Genomic DNA, 12,739 nt, shown 5'->3' on the forward strand with positions numbered 1-12,739 from the left:
CTTTATGTAAAAATAATGTTAAGATGATCGGTCAATTTCCACTGAACAATGACATTGGCAATCGTTTCAATGGCCTGAAGGTCTTCTGCCCCACAACATTATTGGACAGCAATTTGCATCTGTTATCAGTAATAAATAATTTTATGTTCTCATATTTTTTGTTTATGTCTGTCATCTATGGACATTTTTCTTGTTCATTCTGGAAATGAACAACAATCAGTAATTTTCTTTACTGTGACATACTGGAAAAGCTTTTCTTAGTAGTTATCTCCAATAATCTTTCCATGTACCATCAATTCGTAGAGAAAGAGAGAAACGTTTCAACATCAATTTCCTGAAGCTGTATAATGTGCTTCTTAAAATGACTGTAATGAGAGAGAGAGAGAGAGAGAGAGAGAGAGAGAGAGAGAGAGAGAGAGCACCTTTGATTACTTCCAAAAGCTGTCAAGTATAAAAAAAATTCTACACTTTAACTGAGCAGCTAGTACCAAGGTTGCTGGTTTGAGTTTTACTGGACATACCTTATTTAACTTTATCATCAAATTGGGATGTTAATTAACAAATGATGGATAATAATGTCCTATTATATTTTTGTTTTTAATTAGTAATCACATGAAAAAGTTTAATAAAATAAGATATGGTAGAAAAATGCAAAATGTCTTGTTGTTCAAAGAAAAAATTATATGTACCAATTGTACATTTTTAATATTGTGTTTGTATTTATTCATAATCTCAAGAAATAAAAACAATCTTTATTTTGTATTTCACGTTTTGTTCCATATTTAATAATGACTATTAGCAGTTTTGTGTGACTGGTGGTTAAAAATGAAACAATGGCAAATCCAGGATGAAATAATGACAATATTATGAAAAGAGCAGATTCCTACTCACCATACAGTGGAGAGGTTGAGTCGCAGACAGGCACAACAAAAGAAGAGTTGGCTCCAACAGCCAGAGACAGTAGTCGTGTGTATGAGCTGGGTTTACAGGAGTGTGTGTGTGTGTGTGTGTGTGTGTGTGTGTGTGTGTGTGTTTTGTGTAATTTGGAAGAAGGCCTTTTGATCAAAAGCTTACCGTATTTACTCGAATGTAAGCCGCACTTTTTTTCCGGTTTTTGTAATCCAAAAAACCGCCTGCGGCTTAGAATCGAGTGCAAAGTAAGCGGAAGTTCTGAAAAATGCTGGTAAGTGCCGCCACAACTAACTTCTGCCGTCGAATATATGTAGCGCTACACAGGCATGCCTTGCAGGCACAAAGATAAATACTGGTGCCAAAACCTCTGGGTCAGTAAATAAATTTAAAAAAAGGTGGAAGACGAGCTTTTTTCTCCGCCCCGTGTTTCTACCACTGCATTTTCATACATTATCCAATGAAGTAAATACAAATTCCTTAATGTTCATCTTTGAAGTAGCAGCATTTCAATGTAGCTGGCAGGACTTCGGGATGTTTGTCAATAAGGCCAACTCTACGTTATGAATTTTTGCCTACCTGTGAGAAGAGATGGTTGCTAATAGGAACTTTTATGAATTGGGAATCACATGCAGTATTTTCTTCACCATAAGAATAATACAAATAAAAACATTTTACCATGTATTCTTTCGTATTTGCTGCTATGTCATTTAAATCCTGTCTGCTTAATAAACTACGAAACTAGAGTGAGACAACAGCAAATGCGGAAGAATATACGTATCATGTAATGTTTATATTCGTATTATTCTTATGCCTAATAGTGATACAGTCAGAAATGAAGCACGGTAATTGACTAGATTTTTAAACCTAAGATGACTCTAATTTCTGTGCAGAATGTAATGTACTAAAGAGGCGTCTGCAAAGATTTTCAAATGGAATAAAATTTTCGCTAAATTCCCGTTCAGAACATCTTCTATCATTGCAGTCTATTATTTGTTTCTTGTTGATCATTATGAAAGAAAGCAGCAGTGTAAGTAACAACAAATAGCAGTCTCTTGCCATTGTTTCACTAATGAGACGATTCCTCGTTTTTTTTTTTTTTTTTTTTTTTTTTTTTTTTTTTTTTTTTTTTTTTTTTTTAATGCACAAAAGCGAGCCATGCTGCGAGCGAAGACAGGCCGTAAACACTAATTATCAGAATGCGACAAACAATGCATGACACAGTACAGTAATGCATTTTCAGCTTAGAGTGAACCTATAACAAAGAGAATGGCACTTATCAGATCAAAGAAAAATAAGTAATCAATTCAAACCAGACGAAGCACGTGAAAAGGGATGGGTACCCGTATAAATACGGATGGAGCACCTGACGCACAGCAATGGCTACCTGGTAAAGCTTAACTCCTAAGCTTACGACTCGAACTGAACTACTGTAGCTGCATCGTCATTCATTCGACCTAAATTGTGTCTCATATTACAATGGACCAACTTTGTTTCGACTTGGAGGCACGGCCTAAAACTTTTCTCTCCCCTTGAATTTCGAGTCTCAAAGTTCAAGTGCAGCTTAGATTCGGGAAAATTTTTTTCCTTGATTTCGAGTCTCATTTTTCAGGTGCGGCTTAGATTCGGGTGCAGCTTCGATTAGAGTAAATGCGGTATTTGTTAACAGTCTTTTTTTGTGCATACCTGTGACTCAACATCTCCTCTATATGGTGATTAACAATCTATCCTTTTCATAATATTGTCATAGTTAAAAATGAATTAAATGATTAAAATTGTTAATTATTAGCAACTCTCAAGTTGATAATAAATGCAGAATTCAAATGAAAATAAAAGAAAAAGTTATATCTAGTGAAAATCCACCTGAGAACCTCACAATTGCAAGAGGAGAACACCACGCACAGAGGTGCAGGTGGCTGAGCTACAAAGCTAAAAATGTTCTGTAGTCAACAATGCTAGGAAATCTGTAAAGATGATTCCCCCCCGAGTGTATTTGGAAAGTGCATCATACCACTCTGGGGATTTTATGTTTGGGGACAGACCTTCAAATCCTGTAAGTACTCAGAAAATCGAAGGAGGTCACTTCTTATGTCTCCTTGTGATATAAATTAGAGGGCAAACCAAAAACTAATGCCATTTAAAAAAAAAGATACTTTCTGTTGGGAACAAAACAGTGCAAGTAATAATTTCTCTACATAAAATCTCACAACCTCTATGCAACTGGTCTACTCATCACACAGAAAGTTGAGTAGCAGACAGGCAAAATGAAAATTAATCTACAGGGCCTAACAAAAAGGTATGGTCAAACCTTCAGGAAACATTCCTCACATCTAGGGGAAGAATACACTCTATGTTATATACGATGTGGGTCCAGAAATGCTTTATTTCCACATTACAGCTCAATTTCTACAACCTTCCAAAACATTAACCATCTACTTTGAAACAGCAAATTTGCAGTAAAGTGAGGATTGAGCCATTATCGAATGAACTATTCACAGAAATGTACCTGCACAGGAAAATCAGCTGCCGACAGGGCCGGCACGTGCTATGTGTGGTACAGATAAGCAGGTTCTCGTGTGGCAGTCTTTAAACGGTCATGTGGTCGACATTACTTGTTTCTGCTAATTTTCTTTCGCTGATGCTGGAATTGTCATCAACTGCACAAAGAAGTTTGTCATCCAGCTGACGCGTCCTCATCCTTCAAAGCCTTCCTCAGTTGTGAGTAGTAGGCTTAAACGTTCCGTGCTCTCTAAGATGTAAACCGACAGCTTTGAACATTCTTCTGTAGGCGCACTGTCATTCTGGAAATTTCCTCCAATACAAACTTTGAGCGCCACAGCCATTATCATATGCTAATCGGTAAAGCAAAGGGGCACCACGAGTTCCACATCTGAATACACTTCCACTGCAATGTATAGGAAACCGAGTCTGTGACGAACACTAAACAGTCACCGCTATGTGCTCGACACTGCTACAGTGGTGAAGTTTGTCGCACGTTAATAACACGGTGCGTGAAGTGAATGACGTATCGACATTACCTTCATTCAATTCAAACAACAAACAATGGTCGTGAACCTAAGAATTACAAGTTACTGTACATTATAACCAGACGTAACTGAGATGATAATCTGAACGTTCACTTAACAAAAAATATAAGTGTAATTAGAAGGAAGGTAAGCACTGGCCGTAATATTGATGGTTTATTGACAGCAAAATTGATTTTCGATCACATAATTATCAGTAACCAAAGCTATGAAATGATCACATTAACTTGACACCAGTGCCTATGAGCTTTAAATTTGTACTCTACAGCACTGAAAATGATCATTATGTGATCGAAATCGATTTTGCTGTCAATAAACCACGAAAATTACGGCCAACGCTGACCTCGCTTCTAATTTCACGTATACGGTTGTTGTGCACACAACACTCTATGGAGTCGCTGATCGACATATGAGCGTGTTCCCCAAGATAGATGTGATTATGAAGAGAAGTACAAAATTAGCTCAAACATGAAAATAAAGCATTTCCAACCTGTGTTTCCTGAAAGTTTGGATATCGTTTTTGTTTCATCTAGTATATTACTACATGACTAAACCAGAATCCGATACCAGTTGAGGGTTGCGTATCTAACAGTGGACGAGGGCAACAAACCTTTGATTATCAATATTTCACGTTACTATTGACCGAGTTTAAGAATTTAAAATGCCGTCATAATGCACTCACTGGGATCTACAATCTTATGTTAAATGTTTAACATAATAAGACAAGTATTACAGTTAGAAACTGTGTCTTTCTTTTGAGGCAGTGTAACTGCCAGTGCATAAGTATCCACACTGTATTCATCCAGTATTTGAGAAAGACAGTACTTAGTGACTTCGAACCAACTTTACACATAATTTCAAACCTGACAAACCTTTTTCTCGCTGACACCCTCCAAAATATGATTAAAGCAAAAAAGTTTATCACTTATTACATTTTTGCTGTTCGTGCAGTCAAACTTCATTTATTAACTCTATTCGCAACACACTTTGCAGACAGTGTCTACATGTATCACTCAATGTAACTAAAAAATTGTATCACTGTACACACACACTTCAGGAGATATGCCCACAAACATTGGGAAGCGTGAAAAACTAGCTTTCATTTGAAATGGAGTGCAAATTGCCAAGATTATATTCACCCAGTGTTTTATAAGGAGAGTATTAGGGACTTCCAAAAATTTTTAAGCATTTATGACAGTGTTATTATGTGAAACATTTTGACTGTGCCTCTCTCAGCCACAAGTATTTTACATTTAATTTACTAGTTTAGGGAGACAGACACATCTGTTTACGAGCACATAGCTCGAAACTGTCATAAAATAGTGCGACAGGAATTTTGCAATCACAGATTGTTATGAATTCTACAGATGTTAACATTCAGTTGCTGTGTATTTCACTGTGATTATGTCATATTTCATCTTTGTGGCAAATGTTGCTAAACTGACAAACTGCCTATTGGCTTCTGTCTCGGGTTCTTCGGCCGACGTTCATCTAATGATTTTTCTGACGTTTCGCCAGCACGAGTGGCTGGCATTGTCAAAGCTTCACCCTCCATTGCCGGTCGGTGAACCGGCAATGGAGGGTGAAGCTTTGACAATGCCAGCCACTCGTGCTGGCGAAACGTCAGAAAAATCATTAGATGAACGTCGGCCGAAGAACCCGAGACAGAAGCCAATAGGCAGTTTGTCAACAAGTGGCCACGAAAGCCTCAACAATTTTGTGTTGCTAAACTGTTAGAGCACTGCTGCATATTTAAGTATAAGCAGTGATCAAAAAGTTTCCATTTAAGGGTGCTGCTGCAGCATATATGCAATGTAGCACGACTCTGAAGTGGGTATGTAACCGTTGACATGTACGCAATGGCTTAGTGTGAGATTCATTTGTTTCCAATGTGCACGTGGTAAATGTGGAAATGAGAGCTACGGAGACATTATTACCGAATGCAACCACACAGGACCAACACGCTGTTCTTTTTTTCTCGGCTAGTGAACAACAAACACCAGTACGTGTCCACAGGAGAATGAAGAATGTGTATGAAGCAGCACGTCTGTCAAAAAGTGTGATAACTGTGACAAGGGGTGTGGCTGCTTCACAGTACTGCATGTTCCCCGTATCACAAATGTCACCTTGCAGAAGTCGGAGATGCTTGAGCCCTCACACGATAGTCCTGACGTCTCCCCGTACAATTACGAGCCTTCGGTCTCTCACAAAAGATCTCGAAGATTTGACGCTTCCTGTCAGACGAGGATGTCCAGCAGGCAGCTGCGGACGTCTTCACACAGCAGGACACGGTGTTCTAACAGACGAGTATTTTACCCTGATGCATCGGAGGGACGGTTGCCTCGATGCTCGTGGCAATTTTGCCTGACTGGCGTACCAATTCTAGACTGTACGGACCGAGTAAGGTTGCGCAACGGTTAGCATACTAGACTCGTATTTGGGTGGACAATGGTTCAAACCCACATCTGGCCATCCTGATACATGTTTTCCGTGATTTTCCTAAATCACTTCAGGCAAATGCCGGGATGATTCCTTTGAAAGGGCATGGCCGATTTCCTTCCCCATTCTTCCCTCATTTGGTGGGACTGATGACCTCACTGTTTGCTCCCCTCAACCAACTAACTGTGTGGCCTTCAAACAGAAACCTTTTGATCACATTTCTGTTTAATGTCCCATAATACATTAGGATTTAACATAAACTGATGTGTCGTATGTGTGTGAATTTCTATATGATGAAGGATGTACTTCTGTAAGTAAAGCATTCACCCAGCAATCACATCTACATCTACATCTACATCTACATCTACATCCATACCCCGCAAGCCACCTGACGGTGTGTGGCGAAGGGTGCTTTGAGTTCCTCTATCGGTTCTCCCTGCTATTCCAGTCTCGTATTGTTCGTGGAAAGGAGGACTGTCGGTATGCCTCTGTGTGGACTCTAATCTCTCTGATGTTACTGTCATGGTCTCTTCGCGAGATATACGGAGGAGGGAGCAATATACTGCTCAACTCCTCGGTGAAGGTATGTTCTCGAAACTTCAACAAAAGCCCGTACCGAGCTACTGAGCGTCTCTCCTGCAGAGTCTTCCACTGGAGTTTATCTATCATCTCCGTAACGCTTTCGCGATTACTAAATGATCCTGTAACGAAGCGCGCTGCTCTCCGTTGGATCTTCTCTATCTCTTCTATCAACCCTATCTGGTACGGGTCCCACACTGCTGAGCATTATTCAAGCAGTGGGTGAACAAGTGTACTGTAACCTACTTCCTTTATTTTCAGATTGCATTTCCTTAGGATTCTTCCAATGAATCTCAGGCTGGCATTACCGACAATCAACTTTATATGATCATTCCATTTTAAATCGCTCCTAATGCCTACTCCCAGATAATTTATGGAATTAACTGCTTCCAGTTGCTGACCTGCTATATTGTAGCTAAATGATAAAGGATCTTTCTTTTTATGTATTCGCAGCACATTACACTTGTCTACATTGAAATACAATTGCGATTCCCTGCACCATGTGTCAATTCGCTGCAGATCCTCCTGCATTTCAGTACAATTTTCCATTGTTACAACCTCTCGATATACCACAGCATCATCCGCAAAGAGCCTCAGTGAACTTCCGATGTCATCCACAAGGTCATATATGTATATTGTGAATAGCAACGGTCCTACGACACTCCCCTGCGGCACACCTGAAATCATTCTTACTTCGGAAGACTTCTCTCCATTGAGAATGACATGCTGCATCCTGTTATCTAGGAACTCCTCAATCCAATCACACAAGTGGTCTGATAGTCCATATGCTCTTACTTTGTTCATTAAACGACTGTGGGGAACTGTATCGAACGCCTTGCGGAAGTCGAGAAACACTGCATCTACCTGGGAACCCGTGTCTATGGTCCTGTGAGTCTCGTGGACGAATAGCGCGAGCTGGGTTTCACACGATCGTCTTTTTCTAAACCCGCGCTGATTCCTACAGAGTAGATTTCTAGTCTCCAGAAAAGTCATTATACTCGAACATAATACGTGTTCCAAAATTCTACAACTGATCGACGTCAGAGATATAGGTCTATAGTTCTGCACATCTGTTCGACGTCCCTTCTTGAAAACGGGGATGACCTGTACCCTTTCCAATCCTTTGGAATGCTACGCTCTTCTAGAGACCTACGGTACACCGCTGCAAGAAGGGGGGCAAGTTCCTTCGCGTACTCTGTGTAAAATCGAACTGGTATCCCATCAGGTCCAGCGGCATTTCCTCTTTTGAGTGATTTTAATTGTGTCTCTATCCCTCTGTCGTGAGAAGAGGCGGCCACTCCTCTACCAGGTGGCAACACGTGCCTGCTTACATACACCCTCACCCCCACCCTGGTAAGAAGTGCTCAGCCAGGCTGTGTGCCCATATGGCACTTTGCGTTTCTAGTTACCCGACCACTATTACAGTCAGAACCGTGCAGTGCCCGAGCGACAGAGCAGAAACGCTGTGTAGGACTTGGTCTGGCCACAAATATTAGATTTCACTATCCTTCTCAGTTTGGTTAGCAAAGTTGAGTATCACTGAGCCCGTAATGATGCAGTGACCGGTGGAACAAATGGTAGTTCACAGAGACCTGTAATGACTAAGTTCACACAGTGAACAACTGGCTAGAAACAGAGTCCAAAACACGCGAGGCCATCAAAATTCACCTCTTCACACAAATTGACATTTCGTCTATTGGGTAAAGCAAAGGGCCATAATGTACGAATTTGGGGGTCACAACCTCCTGGCATTGTCATCAAAGATGAAAGAGATTCGCCAAAAATGAATTGTTTTGTGCCATTTCTGCTCATAAAATGGAGGAAAATGTGACAGGAATGTCATAACTCAACATTCTGCAAAATTGGTTGTCAACTCCACAAACATTCCAGTGATTTAATTCTTATAGATGACAGTGCCCTGCCTCAATTTTACCTTGAGGTGCAGCTTTTTCTTAACATCACCATCCTACAGCCTTGGGTTGGGCGAGGTGGACAACAAGACCCTGTTCACTGGTTTTGGCCTCACAGATCACCAGACCTCACACCTCACAACTTTTTTTGTGGGTGTATATCAAAGACAGTCTTTATCCCACCCATAGCAGCTACTCAACAACAGTTGGGAAATCAAACTGCTGAAGCTGTCATTTCAATAAAAAGGGACATGTCAATTAATGTGTGGAATGAAATAGCCTACTGTTTCAATGTTTCTTGAGGAACACACGGTGTTCTTGTCGAGCATACAGTATAGCGTCTGTGCAGACATAAAACTTTGAAACTTCCTCTATCCAGTGACATGTGCAATGTGTTTCTATCTTTCATACTTTCTCTGTAATAAATAAATGAAATATGTTTTTTTTAATCACCTTGCATTACTTCCAAGGTCTCATTCCTTAATATAAAGCATATCACACTGAAAATGGACTTTAAATGATCTGTGTGTTCTTAATGTAACAAAGGTGTATTATCACAATCCAAGAAAATGTCATGAATTTTCCACTAATGATTCCTTCACTAGAGCTATTTCAATAAAACATCACATTCCTGTAGCATCTATGTAAGCTACCACCAGTAGGATGTGTGCAAGCACAGAATTATCAGCTTAAAATGCTAAAATCGATATATTCTATCTGAGAACAGCTGCAGCTACATTTTAGATAGTTGCTTGCAATTATTCCCTTACTTGAGTACAAGATGATACACGGTGCTGACAAATTTGGCAGCGGGGCAGTCTGGGATTTTCTGTGCCTTGATAAGAGCCATCACTGGCTCTAACTCATCTTTCAGGACAGCCATTTTCTCTGTAACAAAAGACCACCAAGTCCGTGCATAAATTATTTATTGTATTTGTCAAGCAAAATGTATTGGGGTGGAGAAAAACATTGAAGTGCATTAAATTGTGTTGTTATTTGGGTTTTTTATTGTTTTTTTTTCCTGTATTGACAATTAAACTGTTGAATTTAAATTCTTATGATTAATTTATTGTAAACAGTAAAACATTTCTGCAACCTCTCTATTAATGGAGAAGACTGAGAAATTCTTCTTCAAGCAGACAGCACAAGTATTGCACATGTTGTTGAACTATGAATCGATCATTCAGAAAGTCCTGATATGTAACTCTATAAGAAAATAATAAGAAATGAAAGGAACAAGCGCTAGAACACTCCCACTGTCTTGCTCATACGTTAAATCCAAGATTCATGGGAAGGAGACTAATTGCTGAATAAGAAGAAAGTGCCGAAAATTGGCTCACAGAAATGCCTCAACAGTAATTTTCAAACGCTATGTGTTTAAGACTGCTGATTCTTATTATTCTCCTGTCACTATGTTTTCTGATGCAATTGTGGCACAGTTCCATTCAAACAAATGTTGGAAGATAATGCAACTGAAAACAGCAAAAATTACCAACAGGATTTGCTACTTTTGTCAAAAGCCTCATTTCTTGCCCTGCCAGGACTCCATCCATTTTGAGTTACCTTTTGCACCTACAGGCTTGTTTAGCCAAAATCAAAATATAATTTAAACAAAACATTGAAAAATTAGCAAATATTTATAAATTTCTGCTTGCTTCCAAAAATAACTAAATTATAATTCACAATCATTATGATTCTACATCAAGTTACAGTCTCTTAAGTGTAAATGTTATTTGACCATGTTTCTTATGTCACAAGAGAGTTAAAATTAATAAAATAAATTCTTATGATAGTGAATAGTTGACTTCAATAAATATGGTGGGTCTTTTTAATTTTCATAATGCCATGTAACATTTTACATGTTAATTAAATTTTCTTCCTTTTGTTTGGGGGGGGGGGGGGGGGGAGTAGGGGTGGAGGAGGTTAAATTACAACAACCCCACAATGTACTTATTCCAAGTGTGAGTTTCATGTATGAAGGGACTTCAAAAAGTAAGTTACTCATTATTATAGCAGGCTACCGTATTTACTCGAATCTAAGCCGCACTTTTTACCGGTTCTTGTAATCCAAAAAACCGCCTGCGGATTAGAATCGAGTGCAAAGTAAGTGGAAGTTCTGAAAAATGTTGGTAGGTGCCGCCACAACTAATGTATATGTAGCACTACACAGGCATGCTTTGCAGGCACAATGATAAATACTGGCGCCAAAACCTCTGCGTCAGTAAACAAATTAAAAAAAAAAAGTGGAAGACGAGCTTTGTTTCTCTGCCCCGAGTTTCGAGCACTGCATTTTCTTTCATTATCCAACGAAGTAAATACAAATCTGTATTGTTCATCTTCAAATGTAGCAGCATTTCAATGTACTACAAAAATCCGACTGGCAAGACTGTTTGGGATGTTTGTCAATATGGCCAACTCTTATATTCTGAATTTTTTCCTACCTGTGAGAAGAGATGGTTGCTAATAGAAACTTCTATGAATTGTGAATCACATGCAGTATTCTCTTCACCATAAGAATAATATGAATATAAACATTTTGCCATGTATTCTTTCGTGTTTGCTGCTATCTCATTTAAATCCTGTATGCCTAATAAATTACGAAACTAGAGTGAGACAACAGCAAATGCGGAAGAATATACATATCATGTCATGTCATGTTTATATTCGTATTATTCTTATGCCTAATAGTGATACAGTCAGAAATGAAGCACGGCAATTGACTAGATTTTTAAATCTAGGATGACTCTAATTTCTGTGCAGAATGTAATGTACTAAAGAGGCGTCTGCAAAGATTTTCAAATGCAGAAAAATTTTTGCTAAACTCTTGCTCAGAACATCTTCTATCATACGCAGTCTATTATTTGGTTCTTGTTGATCATTATCAAAGAAAGCAGCAGTATAAGTAACAACAAATAGCAGTCTCTTGCCACTGTTTCGCTAATGAGACGATTCCTCTCTCTCTTTTTTTTCTTTTTTTTTTGAATTGTAAGTGGTGGTAGCGCACACAAAAGCAAGCCATGTCGCGAGCGGTGACAGGCCATAAACAGTCATTATCAGAACGCAACAAACATCATGACACAGTACAGTAATGCATTTTCAGCGTAGAGTGACGTAAACACCTGTAACAAAGAGAACGGCACTTATCAGATCAAAGAAAAATAAGCAGTCAATTCAAACCAGATGAATCACGTGAAAAAGGAAGGGTACCCATATAAATACGGACGGAGTGTGCCTGACACATAGCAATGGCTACCTGGTAAAGCTTAACTGCTAAGCTTACGACTCGAACCAAACTACTGTAGATGTATCGTCATTCATTCGACCTAAATTGTGTCTCATATTACAATGGACCAACATTGTTTTGATTGGGAGGTGCGGCCTAAAACTTTTCTCTCCCCTTGAATTTCGAGTCTCAAATTTCAGGTGCGGCTTAGATTCGGGAAATTTTCTTTCCCTTGATTTCGAGTCTCATTTTTCAGGTGCGGCTTAGATTCGAGTAAATACGGTATGTAACTTTTACTGAATACTGTACTACATTTTAAAGTGACACAGATACGTGACACTATCTTTCAACAACAGCACCAATCTCTGTAATCAACAGTCAGAATTTTCTACTAATCATTCAGTTCCTCGATGACAGAAATTTGCTCATCGGTCACGGAGTTGTTTGAGAACCATTATTTGATTGTCCTGATCATTAAAAAATGTGAGATTGTTGTGAATAAGTTCCTCAGTTGCCTAGATATTGTTGTCCACGGTCAATGTTGATGGCCTTCCTTCCCGATTGGCATCACCCGTGTCTGTGCTGCCTCACCAAATTGTTTGCACCATTCTGCCAGAGTCTACCATGACAGTCGC

General features: G+C 39.2%; 1 protein-coding gene across 1 annotated transcript in view; it reads right to left on the reverse strand.

Annotated features, from left to right (window-relative positions):
* The window catches only part of LOC126212813 (something about silencing protein 10), a 195,196-nt gene that overhangs the window by 47,538 nt on the left and 134,919 nt on the right, over positions 1-12,739 (reverse strand). Inside the window, exon 6 of the mRNA XM_049940224.1 lies at positions 9,652-9,769. Coding sequence (XP_049796181.1) covers positions 9,652-9,769 — 118 coding nt within the window. The remainder of the gene's footprint in view (positions 1-9,651; positions 9,770-12,739) is intronic.

The sequence above is a fragment of the Schistocerca nitens genome, chromosome 11 (genome assembly GCF_023898315.1).
Source record: "Schistocerca nitens isolate TAMUIC-IGC-003100 chromosome 11, iqSchNite1.1, whole genome shotgun sequence".
NCBI classification, from domain to species: Eukaryota; Metazoa; Arthropoda; class Insecta; order Orthoptera; family Acrididae; genus Schistocerca; species Schistocerca nitens.